Here is a 25,207-nt window from a genome sequence, read left to right as displayed (position 1 = left end):
ATGAATAAATAAAATCTTAAAAACAAAAACAAAATAATCTTTAAAAGCCCAAGACATGGGACACTTAGACAATTTTCCTGGGTCCCTTTGTGAATACTGCTCTAGAGGTTGAGGATTGCCTGAGAGAAGATGCAAAATGGAGCCCATCAGGCACTAAGCACCATTTCTATTCCATAGGCTTGCTGCTTTCTCTTTTCTTTTACATATTTTTTTTTCTTTTAAGATTTTCCTATTCATCTTATGCTTTCACGTTCAACTCTGCTAGGAGGTCAGCTCCCTGAAGGAAGGGATCCTGAATCTGTCTACTAGTGTACCCTATATACCCTATACCCTCAACAGGCCTGCACATAGGAACCTCAGCAATATTTGATGGCTTGCTTGAGAGAGTCAAAAGAAATTACGTGAAACACTCTGAAAGCATGAATTCCTTGCAAATATGTTATTAATAATCTAAGAACTGCCCTTTCATTTATACTGTTTGTCTCAAAGCTGGATGCTTGGGTTGACTCGCCAGCACACAGATCTGTTTGCAGACTCGTGTTTCCTGGTGTGGCTTGAAAGTTCTAGGAAGTCTGGCACCCACATAAAATGCTAGCAATTCTGTGGGACAGAGGAACACAAGGCAGACATCCTAATTTGTATCACCTTGGTTTTTGTTGTTTTTCCACTTGCTTTTTTAAAAGATTGAAGTAGAGTTGATACATTAGTTTCAAGTGTACTACATGGTGATTCCACATCCTAACATTATGCAGTGCTCCCCCATGGTAAAGGTAGTACCATCTATTACCACAGGACACAATTATTACAATGTTACTGACTATATTCCCTATGCTGTACCTTATATGCCCAGGACGTTTTTATTTTCTAACTGCAAATCTGTCCCTCTTAATCCCTTTCACCTATTTTGCCCATCCCCCCACCTTAAAGACCACAGTCTGAATCTGGTGTTCGACCAGTGGACACTGAATGCATGGGACTTCCCAGCATCATCAGTTGGCAACTAATGGACCAGACCTGAGGAAGAGGACAACATTCACTACCTTGCTGAGGGTGAAACCCCCCAAATGGTACTGTAAGCCTCCCTGGTTCTTACGGATCCCCATTCTCCACAGGGTGTGGTACTCAGGGGCCAGAACAGGCAGGGGGTGCAGAGCTGTTCCCCAGATCATTCTCATGGCCTGCTTGAAACCACTTAATATGCACAGCAGGTAAAGCCCCTCTCTCCTTCATGTCTGCCCACGCAGAGCCCTCCTTGCAAAGACACAGGAAAAGCCATTCAGCATTTTGCAGAAACCAAGCCTTTTAAACTGCGAGGCACCTGGTGTTGTTAGTGGTCAAGAAGCAGCAAAGAGGCATCTCTTTGGCAGGAGCACTAGGACTCCACCAGGAGACATCAGTTCTTTTTGTGTTTGTTTGTTTGTTTGTTTGTTTGTTTGTTTTGAGGAGACATCAGTTCTAACTGAGGTTTCCTCCTAAACAGGTGCTGTGTGAGTTCAATAACAGCCACGTTATTGGCAGTAAATTGAAAAATCCCATCCTTGCCAGGAGACCTGAACTAAGCTTCCAAGTGTAATCTTTCCATGTGAGTAGTGCCCACCTTAGTTCCCTCTGACATCATGCGACCGACAAATATTCTCTCCTTGACCAAACTCCAGCCACGCTTCTCTGAGCCCTCTTCTCCACCAGGCTCAGCCTCATAAAAACTGCAGACTCTCAGCACAAATTATTTCATCCCTACTGCCCAGCTTCCTCCTCTCTTCCCTCTTTAAAAGGCTTGAACAAAAAAACAGTTTCAAGAGCTCAAGGCCACATCCTTAGGACGACGCTGGCCCCCTTAATGTGTCTGCTTCAGAAAGCTCAATATTGCCAAAAGAATTTACTGTTTGTTCCAGCCAACACCTGATGAGGGGACCCCTATCTCCCAGACTCTATGGGACAGTAGAAATCTAACTTTGATAAGCACCAGTTAGCAAACCCCAGATGGGTTTCTCGTGGACCTCTTTCTCCACTTTTTATAAACTTCTACTTCCTTGATCCTGTTTTAAGCCCCTGCTCTGTCCTACCCACCCACTCATTTGTTCTCCCTGCAAAATGCTCCATCATCCCTGTACAAATCTGAGTTGAGTTCAGTTCACGTGGATTCTCTTCCCTACTACAGAAATACATTACTGATTTAAATCTGCCCTTAGAACTTAAACTGGTGTCTGGCTTTGTTTTTGTTTGACACAATCCATTCAGCAGCTATTCAGCAATTATATACTGAGCAGCTAGTATGTGCCCAGTACCACATTTGGCACTGTTATTCAAAACAGACCCAGAACCTCATTCATGCTCTGTGAGCGGTACTGAATACTGGCCATGAGCTATGACACAGCCTTTCTGTGACTCATCTTCTACCGTATAATGTGAACACCTAAGGAGGGTTTACTGGGCTAATGGAACAAGAGGGCAGAAGGAGGTAATTCAGAACTTTTCAAATGTCTCGAAGCATATGAAAGAGCTGGAGATTTTGTTGAAATGGAGATCCTGATTCAGGTAGGGCTGGGGTGGGTCTTGAGATTCTGCATTTCTTATAAGCTCCCAGTAAATAAAGATGCTTCTGGTCCCCACACCAAACTTTGAATAGCATGAGTTTAGCTTACAACAAGGATTAGGATGAATGTTCAGGTTAAAAGCAAGGAAAGACCAGAGGTCCTCAGGTGGCTTCTGAGAATCATGTCCATCTTACACCAGCCATTCAGGGACTCTATGGTACCTATAAAGCCATGTGGGTGCCCCTGTTCCACTGATTTGAACCACCACACACCAGTCAGTCCCCAGCACTGGCCAAAACTACTACGTGTTCCGCTTCCTCCTGCCTCAGCCCCAGAATCACCTTGAATCCTGCAAATGGATTTAATGGGCAGCTCTGGGTAATGCTGTAGGTTCCCGGGGGCCTCCAAGTCCAATTAACTCCCAGTCTGGACTGAATACAGAAATCCTGGAAGCCAACCAGGATTGAGGGCAGGGTCAGAGAGAAATAGTAGCTACTGGGAAAAATAAAGACAGCAAAGATCATTGAATGATCTTTCCTTCAGTGGGCACAGCATATCGGAAGAGTTCAATTAGGTCATCAAGCCCAAGAGCAAATGCAAATCTTCCCATTGTATGTTTGATACACCCAGCTCTTCAGGGGTGCCCATGAAGTGAAACAGACCTGTTGACAGCCTGGGGCTCACACAGCATGGACACTCGCTATGGTCTGGATCCCAGGTTACAGCATGGCTCTCCAAGTCCAACTAAAGCTTATAGTTCCTGTTCAATTCAGTGGCTATGACCTAGTCTTGTCTAGCATTAAGGAAAGACAATTTGAACTATCTTTTCCTCACACCATCAAACCTGCTACAGTAAATTGTTTCCAAAGTTTGCTGCCAATAATCTCCCACCCCTGAATGGGCATGCTTCTCCTGGAATCTCTTGTCTCTCTCTCTTGGATGTGGGCGGTTGACCTTGTGACTTGCTTTGACTAACAGAATGTGGCCAAAGTAATGTTCTAGGAGCTCCCAGCAATTTAGAAGCCTTACAGTTTTCACTTTTGCCCTCTTGGGATCCAGCTGCCCAATAAGAAGCCTGGATTAGATTACTGAGTGTAGTGTCCACTTGGGGAGAATGAGACCTGGCTAGACCCCAGGCAGTCCAGTCCCAGCTACTGTTCCAGCTAAACACAACTGCATGCGTGATCCCAGCCAGCACTATTGGAGCAAAAAGCTGTGCAGCCCATTCACGGAATCACAGGAAATAATACTTAATAAGTTTTGGAATTGTTTCACCACAACAGATAAATGAAATAAAAACAAATGCAGCAAAACCATAAAACATACGGCACTGTCTTTGGGACTGGGTGGTGCGGACACTGGAATCTCATTCCCACTCAAGGCTGGAGGAACAGTAAAGAAATTGCCTCTGGAGCCTCAAAGAAGTAACAGTGGGATATTTGGCAACACTACCACCTGCCTCAAAGTCAAAAACAGAAGGGGTGACTAATGGGTTTGTGGACATGGCTAAGGAGATTGTTCAGGCAGGTTATCAAAGCATTAGTGGTAAATGGTAAGAAGCACTTTTCATGCAGAATTTTGAGAAAATGTAGAGAATTTAAAAGAATCTCTCAATTAAGCAAAATAGTCTCAAAGTCAAAAATGGCCTCAGGGTAAAGATGAAATGACAGACATGGCAGAAAGATTGTTTGTCAAATCTCAGAGAGACTGACAGTGGCAGCAGTTCACGGCCCCCTCAGCCAAATGAAGAGCTCCGGTAACTTTACAGATCAGACTCTGAGGCATCTTAACTCAGAGTCCAAAGTCCAAAGTAGAGAAGACCCACTGCCAGATGTTCGTGGGTCAAGGTTTTTGCTGTCAGAGTGGTTTATTATTGGATACATATTAAGCCTACAAGAGTTAAAAGAATTGTACCAATTTGGTCTAAAAAAAGGACAGAGATGGTTTAAAATGAACAGAGGTCTCTGGGGCCTCAGCTTCTATCAGCACGAAGCCAACTAAGAAAGTCAGAAGCAAACACAGGCTATTTCTTATGGAGAAGAAAGAATAACACTGAGGGAGGCAAAAAACTTCTAAAAGAACCACAGATTAGGAAAGCACTCCCAGGGAGCAGAACTAGATCCTTGCCCAGCAGCATTCCCTGTTTCCTGAGGTCAGAAGCCTGGTGGCATGTGCTGGGCTGGATTTCAAAACTGCTATGGACTCAGGACTTGTCTGTGCTCTCCACTCCCCACCCCATTCTTTAAACAAAAGTTTCTATTGTAAGTATCTTACCCTGCCTCCCCATTATATGTTGGGAGTATGTATTGGGAGGCATAGAAATTGTCTTTTAGTTCACAAGTTTCTAAATAAAGGGAAACCCACATGAGCAGCCTGGTCTCAATCCAGATCTGATGCAGATGAGGAGATCCTGGACTTAAAGGCTTTGCTGTCATTAGAGGAATGTTTGCAGGGGTGCAGAGTACATTTCATATGTGGAAGAGATATGGATTGCTATGGCCAGAGTGGACTGTGGTATATAACTTCCAAAGATACCTGCCATCAATCCTCCTTATTCCTGTATAGATGCTACTCTTCCCATCTTGGCCTGTGACTTGCTTGAACCAATAGAATAGGGTGGAAGTAGCAGGGATTCCAGAGCCCATCTTAAAAGGACTCAGAAGTTTTGCTTTTGGCCTTTTATGATATAACCACCCTGTAAAGTGTTCAGGCTAATTTACTGAATGATGAGAGACATATACAGTGAGAGGCCGAAGAGGCCCCCAGACATTCCAGCCATACTAGGTAAGAGGCTGGAAATGTGAGGAACATCATCTTGGATTCTCCAGCCCCGGGGAGCCACTCCTAACAACAATGCGTGAATCAGAGACAAGTTCTCTTTGCTAAACCCTACTCAGAATCATGACTAAATAAGTGATTATTATTTCTGATACCACTAAGTTTGGAATGATATATGCAGCAACAAATATCTGACCTACCTGCATAAACAGGAGAGATAGAAAACTGCAGAACACAATTAGCAAATTTATTCAGTTCTTCTTCAGACGGCCTTTATGGGTTGTGTTCGTTTGTTTTTACCTATGTTCTGATACCCTTTGACTTTAAAATAGTACAATTGAATAAAAGATTTCAGAACACCGATGAGGTGGTGATTTTAGAATTAATGCCAACACATTTTATATATACTGACAAAACTGATTTTATCCTCGACCCAGATAAGACAGGTAAGTGCAGGTCAGTGGTCATATCCTTGGGTAGAAAATCCTGGGCAGCTCAGCGCTATCATGATCGTACCAGTACAGAACAACAACAGCAACAAATAAAACAAAAAGCCACTAAAGATGACCAGAATCACTTTCTCATCTCCAGGACATTTCATTCAGAAATTATTTAGATCATTTCATCAGGTTTCTAAAGGCTGTTCTTATAATTAGCACATTTCTCTCTCCTAGTCACTCAACTAGGATAGAGCCAAGACTATATAACTATACTGGGAAGTTTGATTCCACTATTTAAAAAAAAAGCTGGCTCTGGGTCCACAAGGCGAATTATGACCCCAATTGACCAAATAAATGCCTCAGCAAGCAGGCACTATAGTTCACACTATAACCATGCAGGTTGAGCAAAGCAGAATTCATACAGATACCGTGGTGTGAATGGTGCCCCTCAAAGTGGTCCAAATCAGCAACGCCATATAGAATGCCTATCATATGCATGGAAAAAATAATGAGTTTTCCCTTGAAAATCTGACATTCTGGTAAGAGCTGAGTGACATATGAATGTAATGATGTACATGTCCTATGGATGGAGGTAGACTAAAATCATCACACACACAGAGGATGCAGCTTACCTGACATGCTGATGGGTGACTGTGGTTGAGATCCCAATGGGAAGACACTATGTCAACAGACTTTTTGGCCATGTTGAGTAAGTTCATCCAGCCTTGGAAAAGTGATAAGTGAAATGGTGCATTTTCTGAATAGTTAAGGCCTTCAGGAATATTTTCCACCAGGGCAATTCTTAGAAAAGATTTTGAAAAACAAACAAACAAAATCTAGTCAAATTTGAAGCCACAAATCTTTATACATGCATACAGACATCTGGAACATACTCTTTACTCTTTTCAAATATATATGTTCTTCATTATTTACATTTTTCCAAAAGCCTCTTAACATTTCCCCCTCTACTAACCTTCCCAGTTCGGAGAATTTATATTCTCTGTTTTCCCCCAGTTTTTGCTATTTCAGAAAGTCATGGTAAGTGTCCCTAATGTCCAGTTTCAAACTAGCCTTGAAAGTAAAATTCAGAGCATCCTACACAAGTATCTTCCTCTAGCAATACAGCTTTTTCCTTTTTTCCTACAGCATTGTGATTCTTATATACAATAGAACTTCCGTGAGCTATTTAGGCCATAAATTACATTTTGCATACCTCCGGTTTCTAATACAATGTTGGGTGTATATAAAACTAATTTAGAAATTGAAGTATTAGGAGTTTTGTTACTACTAGAAAATAAAAATGATATGTACTATTATTATTGCTTAACATCTACTGGTGCTTCCTAGCCAAAAGCATAAAATTGTATGAGGAAATATTTAAAACCTGCCTGTTGCAGTGTTTTAGTAAAGTTGGAGATAAGGAATGGATAAAAATAGTAGCACTAATCAAACCTTAAATAAAATACTACAAAAGTATCCCAATAAATGTGCTTTGTCTTTTGATCCTTCCTTGTATACTGACAATGCATACACTGCCCCTGGCTCAGCTCAGTATGGTGGTGAAGACTGTGTGGCTTTCGCTCCTGAGTTATCCAGGGGACACATAATGTTTTAATAAAGGAATGAGCTATTTTTTTCCCAGTTTCAGAAAGGTAAGTTTATCTGCATCTCTTGATGGAAAATGCATACCTGTAAGTGCTTCCAGAACAGAGATCCATTTCATTTATGGTTATTCCTTCCCAGTGCTGGATACATAATTAGGGCTTAAGAAATACCTACAGAATGAATTTCAGCTTTCAACATGGAATCTAGCACTCCTCAGTAAAACTGTTAACTCTTTCTCCTAATGAGACTTGTTCCATTTAGGGATTTTAAAAACAAAAGCAACAGTCTAAGTAAAATGTCCTTGTGCATTTGATGACTATCACAGCCAGAATGGGTTTGAGTGTGTGAATGGGAGACATCCACAATTTGAGGATCCAATCACCCCCACTGCCATTTGCAATCAAATTTAGTTTGCTGAGCCCTGATAAGCATAGGACAGGCAGCATGGAAATGACTGTGACAAATCTCCCTAGTCCTCTGGAATTTACAATCTTGAGGGACAGCCCATCTCATACATAATAATTCAAATAGGAAATAGACTCTACAAAATGGTGAAGCAGGAGTAAGGAGTTTAATTAGATGGATTATGTATCATCTGAAGTACCACTGGTGCATGGGCAGGAAGGAGAATTTAATTCTGGTTAAGGTTGGGGGGCATATGGAGGAGGTAGGACTTGAAATGAGTCTGTGGGTGAGCTGGAAGAGATAGGAGTTCTAGGTAGAGGAAGGAGCCTGTCAAAAAGTGTCCTTGGGTATTTGTGAGGTGATCCCAGGATAGTGAGGTGGGAGTGACAGGAGCTTGCCTTGGCAGAGAGGGCGGACAGCCCCAATAGAGACCACACTGTATGCCACTGAAAGGAGAAAAAGGAGACCTGGAGATGACACGTCGGTAGAAAGTGGATGTGGGCAGCTGCACTAGCTTGGGAAGGAAAACGAGAAGTCTGAATTCAGTCAACAGGAATAAAAAGAGGCATGCAAGCAATGCTGTTGTAGAAACCAAATCTGAAAAGATTTAGTATTTGATGGACTTGAGAAGAAGGTGAAGGACATACAGGCAGGAGTCAAGGATGATTGAGATTTTCATGCAGGGCCAACACATCATCTCTTAAGAGGGTGATTATAACCATCTCCCACAGTCTCCTTACCCTTGGATTCTTGCCCCTCCAAACCATGTTCCATACTGTACTTGGGTTAATCACTTAAAAATATAAACCCTAAGCACTCTGCTCCCTGATGAAAACCTCCAATGGTCTTCCCCACTGTCCTCAGGATGATGCCCCCCAACCCCCAACATGGTTGGCAAGTGTTGACCAGTCTGGTCTAATCTCCTGGTAGCCTCACTCAACTCAAATGCCCTCTCTGAACTTTATACCACCACAGCCATCTAGACATCTTTTTCTCCTTCCCTGCTATTTTCTCCAGACTTTGCATTTGTGAGGATCATCCCTGATTAATCACCATTCCTACACTACTATCTCTCAATTAACTACAAGGTCCTAATTTAAAGACTACTTCTTCTGACAGACTTCCCTATTCCCTCAAATTAGGCTAGATCTCCCTTATTACCAAGCCCTGCATGACCTGTTATCCTTTTCCACCCTATTCCCATTCTTGAAATTACTTGCTGAAGGCTGAATTTCCCTGATAGACTATAGGGTGCAGGAAAGCAGGGACCTGCTTCCTCAGCTCAGTATTGTAGCTATAGTGCCTAACCCATTGCTCAGGGATGGGAGGTATCCAAATAATCTCTACGGAATTTCATGAAATCTGAACAATTGGAAAGATGGAGTGGGGTGGGGTCCATTAAAACTGACAAGGGAATGGGAAAGGAGGTGGACCAAGGATTAGGAGAGATAATTGGGGGGAAAATGAAGAGAAAACGAGCACAAAACCTAACGGGGGGGGCACACCTATATTTCTCTAGTTGGTAGAGTCTGAAACAGATATGAAGATTCAAAGGGACCAATACAGAGGCAGGAAGGCAAGAGAGGTCTAGGAGAATACAGTGTTTGGGAAGCCAAGATGAGAAGGTTAAAAAGGTAGAGAGAGGGACTTTAATCTACTTCATAATCTTTGACAGAGGTGGATGTTGGATATTTTTAACTCTATCCACATTTAACATTTATTAACCCATGTGTCTGTGTTAATAAAAGCATGAGGGAATGACCCCATAAGCTGTTTTAGCCTCCCCTATAATTAAGACTATATTTATTTACTTAAAAAAATTTAAAGATTCATCCATTTATTTTAGAGAGAGAAAGAAAGAAGAAAGAGAAAGAAAGAAAAGAAGAAAGAAAGAAAGAGAAAGAAAGAAAGAAAGAAAGAAAGAAAGAAAGAAAGAAAGAAAGAAAGAAAGAAAGAAAAAGAAACTTTCAGGGAGAGGGGCAGAGAAAGAGAGAGAAAATCCTTCAGCAGACTTCACACTGAGTGTAGAGCCCAATGCAGGGCTTGATCCCAGAACCCTGAGATCATGACCTGAGCTGAAACCAAGAGCCAGACACTCAACCAACTGAGCCCCTCTGGTGCCCAAAGACTACATTTAGAAATCAAACCAAACAAACTTTGTTCTGGCAAACAAAGCCAAAACACAAGAGTGGCTAACAAAGAGAAGTGACTAAGCCACAATTTCACTTCAATATAATAGGCATGCTGAGGAAGACAACAGGACACTCTAGAAGCCCAGAGAAACCAAACAGATGGGATGAAGGATGTGAAGGAACTGCCCACCTATACTGGCTCTGAGCCATCCCTCTCCTCATGGCATGCCCTGTGGCTTCTGGCAGGCAGACAAGGATTTCCGACCTCTTCTAGAAATCTTTAGACCAGGTATTCTTAACCTTGGATCCAGGGATAGAATTCACAGGACTCCATGAGCTTGATCTTTACTTCCCCTGCTCTCTAACTCAAATTTAACATTCCCTTCAGTTATAAAGACAGGCAAAAACCCACAGGAATACGAGAAGAACTTGTGAGTCTATCACCAGTGAGAATTTGCACACCGTAGAACAATTACTGGCAACATCTCCAAGTACTTTGAAATTCTGGTGGTTGTCAGATCTTGTTATTTCATCAGTAAGTAATGTGTTTAATTTACGCATTTAAAAACATTATTCAGGGGTCCTGGTTGGCTCAGTCAATAGAGCATGTGACTCTTAATCTCAGTGTTGTAGGTTCAAGACCCACACTGAGTGTAGAGATTACTTAAAAATAAAATCTTTTGGGGATCCCTGGGTGGCTCAGCAGTTTAGCACCTGCCTTCGGCCCAGGGCATGATCCTGGAGTCCCGGGATAGAGTCCCACGTTGGCCTCCTTGCGTGGAGCCTGCTTCTCCCTCTGCCTGTCTCTGCCTCTCTCTCTGTCTCTCATGAATAAATAAATAAAATCTTTAAAAAAATAAAATAAAAAATAAAAAAATAAAATCTTTTAAGAATCAATTAATTCATTCATTAAAAAATAATAATATTATTCAAGGAAGTGTTCATCAGAGCGCTACCCCCTCATCAGGCTGTGCCAGAGTGCTAAAGCCTGTGGCACAAGAGAGTTACAGAGCATTCCCCGGCCTGATAACATATATGGAATTGTATAAAATTTCTGCACATCAGAGACTCAATTTCGAAGTTCCATTTTCCTTTCCAACTCACAAACTTTTGAACTGGGCTACCACCAGCAGCAGTTTTATGAGCAGTTGCTCATAAAATTTCAACAAAGCAACTGGCATTTGGATCACATGAGGACAACGAAGTTAATCAATAAATGCCAGGGATAGTTTCATTTGATTGCACCAATAGAATCATCAATAAGCTAATAATCCAAAGCAGCTCAACCAGTCAGCACCAAAATAGCAGGCTGGGTTTCTTTTTTTCCTCTCTTCTTTATCTAAATCATGTAATTAACCTCCTCTTCTTTCTCATAAAAACCTTTTGCTTTCCCCACATTACCATGATGCTTTTCTGGTTCCTCCAGAATCTGTGCTCCCCGAATCGCAATCCTGCTATCACCAGATAAAAGCCTTTGTTCTTCAGTTTCTCCTCCTTTTCCTTGGTTGATGTGCATCATCTACTCTTTTTTTTTTTTCCTACTTCACGCACATTCTAATAAGATTTTTTTCCCATTACTGAAGCCTTAGAAGTGAGTAGGATTACCAAGGGAGATTTTCAAGAGAAGAGAACTGGGACAAAGCCAATTATGGGAAACATCTAATCACTTCTGCCTGGTAGAGAAAGTGGGCCAGGTGAGGAAGGCAAGAAGAAAGGCCTGGAATGACTGGAAGAGGAGGAGGGAAATTGCCGAGAAGCCAAGAAAGGCCAAATTTATCGTCATTATCTGTTTCTTACTGAATAACAAAGTCAATTATGATTTTGTACTAAAAATAAAAATAGAGACACCATCCAAGGTCTGTGGACACACTGGTGCGTGGGTAACAGATTCCCTACACAAGGACCCTGCTCGCCTCCTCACTTCCCCCTGCCATGTGACCTGGGGACCGTGAAGGCTCTGCCAGTGACACAGCGCCAGTCTCCCATACCCTGCTAGAAGCCGCCTCTAGAAATCAGCTTTGAAATGATTTATTTCTGTGACCTATCATTTTATTTCCTTTAATGACCACCAGTTGGCTCCTCTCCAGGGCCCCGATCTAATTAGCATACATGCAGAACTCATTTCCACGCACTGACAGCCCTCCCTATCCTCTTCCTCGGCAAGCAAGAAGAGAAGCAGCCAGACCTTATTAAAATTCACCTTTGGGCAAATCCCTGGAATGCCTGCTTTCACTCTCTCTACAAGAACTATGCCCAAAGGCTGTAGCCTTATTTTTGACACCTAACAAGGGGGAAAGCTGAATATACAAAAACACAATACAGCAAAAGCCTTTTTATGCCTCTTTTTAAAGCACTTTGATATAAACTAAAAATGATTTGAATCATGCATCCAGAGACCTCAAGTGGAATAAACACATTTTAAAATGCATTTCACATTGTTAACAGATTTTAAAATAGAACTCTAGCTGTTCTTAATAATAGTATGAATTTATTCTACAAACTTAATGTGATCATCAAAATTTCTTTTTCAATCCAGAAACATATTTTACCTTCTTAAAGAACCATCTATAGTTTCCCTCTACTAAGCTATTATAAAATGTAGTCTGTGAATTTGCCAGCTTTAGAACATGGTGTGTGTATGCCGGCAAATATAAGAATGTTCATAAATATATTTTCATGCTTAATTTTGGAGGTATTATAGAGAAATACTTAAGAGTAAAGGATTTATTATAAGGTAGACAAAATCCAGCTCTGCCAGTTATTAGCTGTGTGACCTTAGACAAATGACTAACCTCTTCAAATCTGTTTCCGTTTATGAAAAAAAAGTTGCTCTGCAGATTACAGGAGATAATCTCTGTGAAGTGTTTTGCTCAGAGCCTGCTGCAAGCACTAAGTAAAAGACAGATATTTTTTAAAGTAAGTGACAGTCTGAAAACTCATACTTAAAAATTTTGCAAGGTTCTCAAACTGATGTAGCACAGTTACTACAAAGGTTCTACATGTATTGGCTAACAGGAAGCTTATAAACTAGGACCTACATGACATTTTCGGAGTGAATGCCAGCTATTTTCATTGCCTACTGCAATGGAGCACTTATCAGGACTTGATTATATACATAGATGCATAACTGTCAATTCAGTGACTTTTGCTGCATACCTGGTTAGGTTATCTGATGGCATCAATCAAGGAAACTGAACAGAGGGCCTTAGTTCATCAATACATTAGATGTGGACTCACCATAAAATGATGCAGATTTTGTTCTCTCATTTTGGGTCATCTGGCTATAATTAAAGTCCAGGTTTGACAAGGGCAGAAGTTAACCTTCCCAAAGATACTAGAGCATCTGGCATTGATTTAGAAGATGAGGGGCAGCCAGAGTGGCTCAGCAGTTTAGTGCCACCTTCAACCCAGGACCCGATCCTAGAGACCCAGGATCAAGTCCCACATCAGGCTCCCTACATGGAACCTGCTTCTCCCTCTGCCTGTGTCTCTGCCTCTCTCTCTCTCTGTCTCTCATGAATAAATAGATAAAATCTTAAAAAAAAAAAAAAAAGAAGATGAGCTGCTACCGATGTGGCAAAGAAATATTTATATTTCTTTTTGGCAGATTCACTGGCCACCTCTGGAAATGAAAACAATTGATACAGACCTATGTAAGTTTGCTTTAATGCAGCTGAGATATATGTTTCAATTTTTAAAAAAGATTTTATTTATTCATGAGAGACACAGAGGGAGAGGCAGAGACATAGGCAGAGGGAGAAGCAGGCTGCCTGCGGGGAATCTGAGGCAGAACTCGATCCCTGGACCCTGGGATCACGATCTAGGTCAAAGGCAGATGGTTAACCACTGAGCCACCCAGGTGCCCCTATGTTTCAATTTTTTCCAAGAATTTGGGTCAGGGTAAGTTTACTCTTGTGAAAGATAGCAGTAAAGTTATCAGTGAGGTCTGACAGCTAACAGTGTCCTGATAATTCTTAATCTGGCATAGGAATCAATCAACATTTTTGAATATTAAAATAGTTAGTAATTGTTAATTGTTTAAATTCTTTTTAGCCAGCGTTTTATTTTGAAAAACTTGAAATCCACAGAAAAGTTCCTAGAAGAGTACAGTATGAGTAAAAATGTTCATCACAAAAAAGAATGTTGTGTTTACATATGTAATATTACATACACATATACATTTATACATAAATACACACATATACACATACATATACATTTTAGAAAACCATTTAAGAAAAAGCTCAGACATTAGCATAATTTTTCTCTGAATCTTAAGTGCATATTTCTAATAAGGAAGCCATATTTCTAAATAAATGAAAAACAATTATCACACAGGAAATTTAACATTAACATAGTCCTATTATCTAATATTCAAATTTCCCCAGGTGTCCCAATAGAGTCCTTTATCTTAGTTTTCTTTTATTTTTTAAGGATCCAAGATTCACTTAATGTTCACTTACTGCATTTAGCTGTCAGGTCTCTTTTGGAGAATTCCCCAGCTTTTTTTAGTTTTGTTTGTTTTCCTTGATGTTGATAATTTAGAAGAGCCCTGGACAGTCATTTTGCTAAATACTCCTGTATTTGATTTGCTTGATTGTTGCCTCATAATTAGCTTTAGGTTAAGTATTTTTGGCAGGAACACTACCTAGGTAATGTAACCTTCAAAGTGCATGATATGAGGTGACACATGTTATCGGATTGTCTCTTTACTAGAGATGCTAAATTTTGTCCCTTGGAAAAGGGAGTAGGTATCAGATTTCTCCACTGAAAAGTACCTTTCTTCCCTCTATAAGTAATAAATAACTGGTACCTGTCAATATCCTATCCACTAATATTTCACTGACTGATCTACCATCAATTTCTGATTCTTGACTGAATCTATCTTATTGATATCTATCTTATTGATAACTTGATATCTTATTGATAACTTGATATCTTATTGATAACTTGATAACTTGCAATCATTAATTCTAGATTTGTTATTTGGTTTTCTTCTGCCAAGAAAAGCTTTTCCTTCTCCTATCACCCTTTTCTAATTAAAAAAAAATTTATTATTATGAACTCATGAATTCACTTTTTAAATTAAAATGTAATAATCTATCCCATCAATATTCATTGTGATGCTCACATTGTTACATATACTCCCCATGGAGTTTCCTGTGAATTGTCCCCCGGATATCTCTTTCAGCTTTTGAATACTTTCACATTTCTTTTTGTCACTAGATGTTTCATTTGCATTAACTTTTAAATTGACTTCTGAGGAAACAGCTACAGAGAACACAATGGTAAGTTTGAGTAAGTAATAGCAGATCCCTGTTTCTGTAAATCTAGAACGTTTAGACTACAGCCTCATTAATTCCAGGTCTATAACTATAATCAGTGAAGAGCAACTATAGCTTTGTTTTTGGAGAGGGGCAGTAGGGCAGTAGAGGAAGAATTACAATTGTAGCCATTGTCCTTTGTCTGCACATTTCAGTTTAAAAGTACTTTCACACTTAACCTTAAACATCATCATCAACGAACAAGGGATGGAGCTAACAAGGCTCCCAAAGCCAAGTGTCTTCTGGATAGATGAAATGCTCCTGAGTTGGTATGTAAACTCGGGTTTGTCTGAACTCTTGTGCATTTCACACTAGATTAGATACTGGGCTGAGCCTGGAAAGTTGGCATAAGCCTACCTTGGGTCTCTGGGAGAGAAAAAGTAGGCTCACATTAGAGAGAAGACTCTGTCACCCTAGAGGGGAAGGTCAGTTTGGGTCACAATCCCAATCTTGTTTAGAGAAGAGGGGAAGATAGGAGTGGCAGCTTCTCCATACCCCTCTCCTTATTTCACACTCTATCCTGTCAGTCTGCCTCGACAAGACAATCTAGTGACAGAGAGGCACATTTTCCTTGGCTCACTATTTCTAGATACTGGCCCAAAAAAAGAAAAAACAATTGGGGAGAAAGAAGCATGGGAAGCATGAAGACAAAAGAGAAATAGAGAAGACTTCTGGGGAAGATGGTGGAGTAGGAGGACCCTAAGCTCATCTTGTCCCATGGATACAAAGTAACACTCCTATCAGTGTAAATAACCCAGAAAACAATCTGAAGATTGCCAGAATGAATTCCACAACTAATGGTAAATAAGAGGCCACATGGAAGAGGGTAGGAAGAATGGAAATGCACTGGGGAGCTAAATGGACAGCAGGATTGTCTGTGGGAGGGAGGGACCTGCAGGCATGGAAAGGGTTGAGCAACAGACCTTCATATTAGGGAGCCAACAGGGAGAAGAAAAAATCCCCATAAACATTTGGCTTTGAAAATCAGAGGAGCCAAATTCCTTGAGTTCTTACAACCACCAAAACTTAAAACCTGGAACTTTAATAATCCAGCTGGCTTGATTTTGGGAGAGCCAAGAGGGTGAGAGGAAGCTGAGTCCCTACCTTTAAAGAGATAGGACAACAAACAGACCATAAAGATATAGAATGAAACAGTAGTTTGAAAAGCACCTGGGGCATATGGGAAGGATATTTTTTTTTTACTAATCTTAGAGTGTGTGCTGGAAAGACAGAGATCCTTAGGAGACCTCTCCAGGAACAAAGGATCTGGCAGGTGCCTGGAAGGTGTATCCGCCACGCCCCCCCCCCCCCCCCAAATATAAACACATAGTCACCTGCAGGAACCAGCACCACACCCATGCTTAATACTTAACCTGCTTACACCCAACCCCCAAGATTTGGCAGATCCACCCTCTCCAGGCAGACCTGCCCAGCATGACAGGTCCCCTCCCCCAGAGGACAAGTGTAAAACTTGCTAATATGGCACCTCTCACCTCACGCACCTTGAAGATCCTCCCCATCTAATATGCTCTTGGCCAGAGCCTGTCCAAAGCGGTGCCAAAATCCTGGGAGTGTTCAAGTAGCCCCCACAGGGGCTAGGACCACTCGAAAGTGACTCCTGCCCTGAGGACAGAGAAAGATAGCCACACACACACACACACACACACACACCAATCACACTGTGGCCCTGCCCACCAAGAAAAGCTTCTCAGGGGACAACACAAGGAAAGTTCCCTGTAATTCAGGGCTACTGAATCTCTGGCAAATGCCTGGTCTGACTCAACTCAAGCCCAAGGTGGTCCCAGACTGGCCCACTAAGACTACAGGGAAAAAACTGCCCACAACAGCTGAAGAGAGCCACTGAAGACAGCTAGACTGAAGGAAAAAGCAGCTCAACCATAAGAGCAGGGTGCATGCAACGCACACAGGAGACACCCCTGAAGCATCAGATGCCAGTGAACAGGGGACACTGCACTGGAAGGAACCATAGGACCTCTTCTTCATAAGGTCACTAGTTTAAAGAATAGGAGATGTAGCTGACTTTCCTAACACAGAGAAACAGACACAGAGAATTAGACAAAAATGAGGAGACAGAGGAATATGTCCCACATGAAAGAACAAGACAAAACCACAGTGAGAGAACTAAAAACAGAGACAAGTAATCTGTGTAGTAGAAAATTTAAAGTAATTTTCATAAAGATATTTGCAGGACTTGAAAAGAGCGGAGGACTTAAGTGAGACCCTTAACAAAAGATAGAAAACATAAAAGGAATAAATCAGAAATGAAGAACTCAATAAATGAAAATAAAAGAAACCTAGATGTTATAGATAGTAAACTAGAGGAAGCATAAGAATAGATCAGTGACCTGGAGAACAGAGTAATGAAAGGCAATCAAACCTTCTGTTCAGAAGAGAGAGAAAAAACCTGTGCAAAATGAGGATAGACTTAGGAAACTCAGTGACACCATGGAGTATAACCTTCTCATTATAAGGATCCCATAAGAAGAGAGAGAGAAGGGGGCAAAAATTTACTTGAAAAAATAATACCAGAAAATGTTCTGTATCTATGGAAAGAAACAGAAACCAGATCTAGGAGGCATAGAGACTCTCCAATAAAATCAACCAAAGGGGGTCCACACCAAGACACACAGTAATTAAACCAGTAAAGTAGTGATGGAGAATTTTAAAAGCAGCAGGAGAAAAGTTATATATATGGGAAACCCCATAAGGCTGTCAGCTGATTATTCAGCAGAAACTTTGCAGGCATGAAGAGACTGGCATGATATATTCAAAGTGCTGAGAGGAAAAAATCTGCATACTCTATATAGCAAGGCTATCATTCAGAATAGAAGGCACGTTAGGGTTTACCAGAAAAACAAAAGTTAAAAGAGTTCATGACCATGAAACCAGCCCTACAATATTACAAGGGACTCCTTGAGTGGTAAGAAAAAAAAATGCAAGTAAGAGTAGGAAAAGTAGAAGATTTAAAAATAAGTACATCTATAAAAAAAATCAGTAAAAATAAGTACATCCATAAAAAATCAGACAAGGAACTCACAAAATAAAAGTATGGAAAGTATGACACAATATTCCTAAAACGTGGGGAGGAGAGGACAAAAGAATGGATTCAAACTTAAAAGATCATCACATTGGGGATCCCTGGGTGGCACAGCAGTTTAGCTCCTGCCATTGGCCCAGGGCGCGATCCTGGAGACCCGGGATCAAATCTCACGTCGGGCTCCCGGTGCATGGAGCCTGCTTCTCCCTCTGCCTGTGTCTCTCTCTCTCTCTCTCTCTGTGTGTGTGTGTGACTATCATAAATAAATAAAAATTTAAAAAAATCATCACATTATTATAGATTCCTATATGCAGAAGATATATACAAACTTAATGGTAACAACAAATCCAAAACCAGTAATAGATATATAAAAATTAAAGAGAAATAAATCCAAGCATATTACTGAAGAAAGCCCACCTATGGTGACAGAAGAGAGCAAGAGAAAGAAGGTACAGAGAAGAACTACAAAAACAACCATAAAACAAGTAATAAAATGGCAAAAAGTACACACCTATCAATACTTACTTTGAATGTCAATGTACTAAAAGTGCCAATCAAAAGATATAGGATAACAGAATGAATTTAAAAAATAAGACCCATCTATATGCTGCCTACAAAAGAATCATTTCAGACCTACACACACGCAGACCGAAAGTGAAAGGATGGAGAAGGATTTATCACACAAATGGATGCTAAAAGAAAGCAAGGGTGGCAATACTTATATAGGACAAAATAGACTTTAAAACAAAGACTGGAATAGGAGACAAAGAAGGACACTATGTGACAATAAAAGGAATAATCTAACAAGAAGATACAATAATTGTAAGTATTTATGCACTCAACATGGGATTACCCAAATATATAAAGCTGCTAATAACAACCATAAAGAAAATAATCAATAGTAATACAATAATAATGAGGACTTTAAAGCCCCACTTACATTAGTGGACAGATAATCCAAACAGAACATCAATAAGGAAACAGTGGCTTTGAATGAATGACACATTGGACCAGACAGACTTAACAGATATATCTGGGACATTCTATCCTAAACCAGAAGAATACACATTCTATTAAAATGCACATGGAACATTCCACCGGACAGATCACATATTAGGCCACAAAACAAGTCTCAACAAATTCAAAAAGACTGAATTAATGTATCTTTCCTGACCATAACACTATGAAACTAGAAATCAACCACAAGAAAAAAATCTGGAAAGAGCATGGAGGTTAAATAGCATGTTTAACATGCTAGTAAACAATGAATGTGTCAACCAAGAAATCAAGGAATAAATTTTTAAAAATACATGGAGAAAATTAAAATAAAAACACAATGGTCCAAAACTTTGAGATACAGCAACAGTGGTTCTAAAAGGGAAGTTTATAGCAATACAGGAATACCTCAAGAAGCAAGATGAATCTCTAACAACCTAAACTTACACCAAAAGGGGTTAGAAAAAGAAAAAACAAAACCACAAACTGATAGAAGGTAGAAATAATAAAGATTAGAGGAGAAATAAATAAACTAGAAATTATAAAAACAATAAAATAGATCAATGAAACCAGTAGCTGGCTCTTTGAAAGGAACAATAAAACTGATAAACTGTCAACTGGACTCTTAAAAAAGAGATTCAAATAAACAAAAATCAGAAATGAAGAAGTCAAAATAATCAATATCACAGAAATACAAAGAATTATAAAATAATATTATGAAAAATTATATGCCAAAAAATTGGACAACCTAGAAGAAATGGATAAATTCCTAGAAACATATAACCTCCCAAAACTACATCAGAAGTAAATAGAAAATTTCCGTGGACCACTTACCAGAAATGAAATTGAGTTAATAATCAAAAAATTCCCAACAAACCAAATTCTAGGGACTAGACATCTTCATAGGGGAATTCTACCAAACATTTAAAGAAGAGTTAATACCTATTCTTCTCAAACTATTCCAAAAAATAGAGGAGGAAGGAAAACTGCCAAATTCATTCTATGAGGTGAGCATTACTGTTACCAAGACCAGATAAAGACACCACAAAAAAAAGAGAACTACAAGCCAATATCTCTGATGAACATAGATGCAAAAATCCCTAGCAAAATATTAGCAAACCAAATCCAACAATACTTTAAAGAAATCATTCACCACAGTCAAATGGGATTTATTCCAAGGATACAAGAGTGCTTCAGTATTCACAAATCAATCAACATGATACATCACATGAATAAAAGAAAGTGGGAAAACAATGATTATTTCAATAGATGCAGAAAAAGTTATTTGACAAAGTACATATCTATTTGTGATTGAAAGCCCTCAACAAAGTACATTTAGAGGGAATATACCTCAACAGAATAAAGGTCATATATAAAAAACCCACAGTGAATGTCTTCCTCAATGGTGAAAAGCTGAGAGCTTTTCGCCTAATATCAGGAACAAACAAGAATGTCCGTTTTCACCACTTTTATTCAACATAGTACCGGAAGTCCTTGCCAAAGCAATCAAACAAGAAAAAGGAATAAAGGCATCCAAATTGTAAGGAAGAAATAAAACTTTCACTATTTGCAGATGACATATGCTATATACAGAAAATCTGAAAGACTCCACCAAAAAACTACTAGAAGTGATATGTGAATTCGGTAAGGTTGCAGGATACAAAATCAATGTACAGAGATCTGTTGCATTTCTATACACTAATAACAAAACAGCAGAAAGAGAAATCAAGAAAACAATCTAATTTACAATTGCACCAAAAATAATAAGATATTATAACCGAGAAGGTGAAAGACCTATACTCTGAAAACCATAAAACACTAGTGAAAGAAACTGAAGACAACACAAAGAAATGGAAAGACATTTCATTCTCACGAATTGGAAGAAAATGTTGTTAAAATGTCTGTACATTCCCAAAGCAATGTACAGACTTAATGCAATCCTATCAAAATACCAACAGCATTTTTCACAGAACTAGAACAAATAATGCTAAAATTTATGTGGAACCATAAAAGACCCTGAATCTTCAAAGCACTCTTGATAAAGAACACTAGGGATATTATATTCCCAATTTCAAGTTATACTACAAAGCCATAGTAATCAAAACAGTATGATACTGGCACAAAAACAGACACCATAGATCAATGAAACAAACTAGAAAGGCCTAAAATAAACCCACGATTTTACAGTCAATTATTCTTCAACAAAGAAGGCAAGAATATCCAATGGGAAAAAGACAGCCTCTTCAACAAATGGTGTTGGGAAAACTGAACAGCCGTATGCAATAAGGATGAAATTAGAACACTATCTTATACCATAAACAAAAATAAATTCAGATCAGGGCACTTTGGTTGCTCAATAGCTTAAATGCCCGACTTTTGATTTCAGCTCAGTGTCATGAGATCAGGCTCTATGCCTGGGTTCCATGGACTCCATACTGGGTGTAGAGCATGCTTGGGATTCTCCTTCTCCCTCTCCCTCTTCCCTGTCCCACCACTCATACTCTTTTTCTCAGAAAAAATTAAATAAATAAATAAATAAATAAATAAATAAATAAATACTGACTGCATACAAGTATGCATAAATAATTGTTACTCAGAGAATCAGAATTGTAACAAGATATTCTTTATAAAAACAATTTTGTAAAATATAGCCTAATATTTTGTTTTAAAAAGGAAAGCAGAAATCAATGCCCTGCCTTTTGATATTTTACCAATATGAGATCTGAACAAAGAAGCAGGAAGTTCAGTGATGAAATGCCCCTGACACTGTCCCCAAAGAGCTAACATGCTGTGAAAAGCAGATGATGTAAAACAAGAACAGGCTTGCATTCAAGACAGTTATTACCCTTTGACAACTATACTCTCACCACTATTATAGTTGAGCAACATTTATTGAGTAGTTGCTTTATGTCAGACATTATGTTCAGAAAATTTACCGACTATATTAATTCATGTTTACAATAATTGTTAAAAGTAGGTTTTACAAATGAGGATACTGAGACCCAAGGAATTTAAGTCTTGTGTGCAAGGGAACATAGCTAGTGACTGTTGAAGCCCAGACTTAAGTCCAGACTTAACTGCGGACAATATCCTCTTCATCACTACACTCCATTGTCTCTCCCAGTTTTCATAATAACATCCAGGCAGAGATAGGAGATGACATCAATACATCTTCAGTGAATCGGGTCCATAGACACCCAGGGGCACAATGTCCATGACAGTGAACAGTACAGAGACCTTTCTGTTAGGATTTATTCCCCTGAAGGTTTTGGTTTTTGTTTTTACAAAAGACTCAATCCCTACTCAGTCATATTCTTTGTATCAAAATCCAGGACATAATTTGTCCATCAATTCTGGGTCATGTATTCATCTCCCATTTGACTAGTATTTGTGCAGAGCTAAAGCCAAGGTATGCTCTGTCCCTGGTGCTGAAAAGCACACCACACAGAGCCCTGCTTTTAAGAGGCACACATGCTACAGGTGAAGAGCACAGGTAATACATGAGCAAGCAGACAGAGGGAAAGATGGGGCAAACGAGAGAAGTAAAGAGGACCACATGGTGGAGGTCACGAGGAAGGCTGCTTCCTCACACTGGCAGCCAGAGATGGCCCTTCTGAGGCTGTAATGTGGAGCTGAGATGCAAATATCGGGAGGCAGATGGTCAGGACAGAAAGGACCAACAGTTGAAAAAGAATCAAAGCAGGAATGAAGTTGGGGTGTGGGAAGAACAGCAAGGAGGCTGGCGTGGTGCAATCTAGGGATTGAAGTAGAGAGGGAACAGGGTGCAAGTCAAAAGAGGTGGCTCAAAGCTAGAATATGTAGGAAAGGAAAACATTTTTTTCCTCTGCTCTTCTAAGTTCTTGGCTGGGTCTCTAACAAAAGACAGATTAACAAGAGAAAAGCATGCAAATTTATTTAACATAAATTTCACATCATAAGGGAGGCTTCATAAGGAAAACGAAACCCCCCAAAAAAATGATTGAACTTGAGCCTTTAGGTTTGATGAAGAATGGGAATTTGATGAAACTGGGAAAATGTGATGGGACAAAGGATATGAAGTAAGTGTAGTAAACTGGGGGAAACTTAGCAAGCCCTGTTCATTCAGATTCCTCTATGTGTCCTTTTATCTTTGGAGATAAGGGCACTGCTTTCTTCAGGTAAAGGGAGGGCACCATTCACACAAGGGTGTGATGACCTGCTTCTGGGGAAGTTCAGAAAGTCCTTCCTAGATGTGCTGCTTGTAGCTTCCCTACAAAAGCCACATGGCTGCATAGGGACCAGGGTCACAGCAGGGGATAGATGAGAAGTTACCACAACAGTCTAGGGCCTAGGGAAAAGACAATGGTGGTTTGAACTAGGGTGTAAATGCTGGAGATGGAGAAGAGTGGAGAGATGGCGAACAGATGCTGAAGGCAAAGCAAATAGGAATATGGCTACTTTTAGGGGAGATTCTTCTGCCCATTCCTGATGTCATCTCTGGGTTCAAGAATACTCCAGTGGGTGATGTGACACAACTTTGCATTTCTCTAGACCTTTACTCACCCTGCCCCAGGGGAGGAGGAGCAAATTAACCTGACTAGGAGATGGATAAAGTATTCAGCTTGATTCCTCACTTCTTCCTCTTGGAAGAGCTATCCCAGCCTCAGCCCCCACTCCACAGCCTTGCTTGGAAAAAGACCATTTATGTCCAAAGCTCACCTTGGACCATGCTGGCTGTGACTGGTTCAATCTGGAAGACCATGTAATCTCACATTAAGCAACATCTCCCAACATCTCCCAATATCAGCCTTTACCCAAAAGGAGATATTTAGCCTCTGCTTGCTACTCCTTGCTAGAACTGTCAATTTGTTCGGGAAGAAGGATGTCATTTATCAACCCCCCACAGAGACCCCCAAAAGTAAAATCTGGACATGAATTGGGGTTTTAATGTATTTAATTCTTCTGGATATTTTGATGGAATGAGGCACCACAGGTCAGAATCTAGGAGAAACAAGTGCAATTGACAAAATATGCTTAGAAAACGATCTCAGGGGATGTCCTGTTGCTATTGATCGACTCAGGAATCCTGATTTTATTTCTCTTTCTTTTTAGTATTTTATTTATTTGTTTTGGAGACAGTGTATGTGTGCACATGCATGTGAGTGGGGAGAACAGCAGACAGGGAAGAAGAGGAAAAGGGAGAGAATCTCAAGCAGACACTGTGCTAAGCCCAGACTGCAACACAAGGCTGTATATCATAACTCTCAGATTATGACCTAGGATGAAACCAAAAGTCAGGCATTCAACTGACTGTGCTACCCAGGCACCACCCCTCAACTCTATTTCTGACAGTATGACAAATACATGCTTCACCTCCCCACTCCATGCCCAACACAGGTACTGAAAATCAATCCTATCATTCTTTCCTGGGCATAGCCTTGACAATCTCTCTCAGGCTAGTACTCCAGGCACCTACTAACAACTAGGGATGAAGACAGGATGAAAGTGAAGTTACAGCTTTGAGGCCAACTAGAAAACAAAGCTGATCACATTTTCTTGTTAACACAAACTTACCCAGAAAATAATTTTTATTTCAAATTTGTTGAACACATTTCTAAGATGAATAAAGACTATTTTTCTGGAATTGAAACACTCATTTTTTTATGATTTTAAATTTTGCCTTAAGACCCCCAAATACTACTTGGTAGAAGATATAAGAAGTTAGTTCAACTCTGTAGAGTTCAAGATTTATTCCTTGATTTATTTTAAAATAAGTTCATGACTCACTTTTTGAATCCAAACGGATTCAAGTTGTCTCCTTAAAGCACGGTGAAATCTTTAGTAATTGAAGACTTACCATCAATTAGTTCTAGTACTTGTCTTCAAAGTAAGGGCCAAGAAAGATAAGACTGCCATTCACATCCTTAATACTAGATCTTATTTAATAACTGTGAAG

The 25,207-nt window shown here is 39.9% G+C and overlaps 1 protein-coding gene across 2 annotated transcripts in view; it reads right to left on the bottom strand.

The window, feature by feature from the left end:
- The window catches only part of PLD5 (phospholipase D family member 5), a 406,064-nt gene that overhangs the window by 195,033 nt on the left and 185,824 nt on the right, over nt 1–25,207 (bottom strand). For both annotated transcript variants that reach the window (XM_041726811.1, XM_041726818.1), the window contains one exon: nt 6,385–6,553. In XM_041726811.1, the coding sequence (XP_041582745.1) occupies nt 6,385–6,553 (169 nt within the window). The remainder of the gene's footprint in view (nt 1–6,384; nt 6,554–25,207) is intronic.

The sequence above is a fragment of the Vulpes lagopus genome, chromosome 1 (genome assembly GCF_018345385.1).
Source record: "Vulpes lagopus strain Blue_001 chromosome 1, ASM1834538v1, whole genome shotgun sequence".
Taxonomy (NCBI): domain Eukaryota; kingdom Metazoa; phylum Chordata; class Mammalia; order Carnivora; family Canidae; genus Vulpes; species Vulpes lagopus.
Note: the sequence above shows the minus strand (reverse complement) of the source record. Positions and strands in the feature narration are given on the sequence as shown.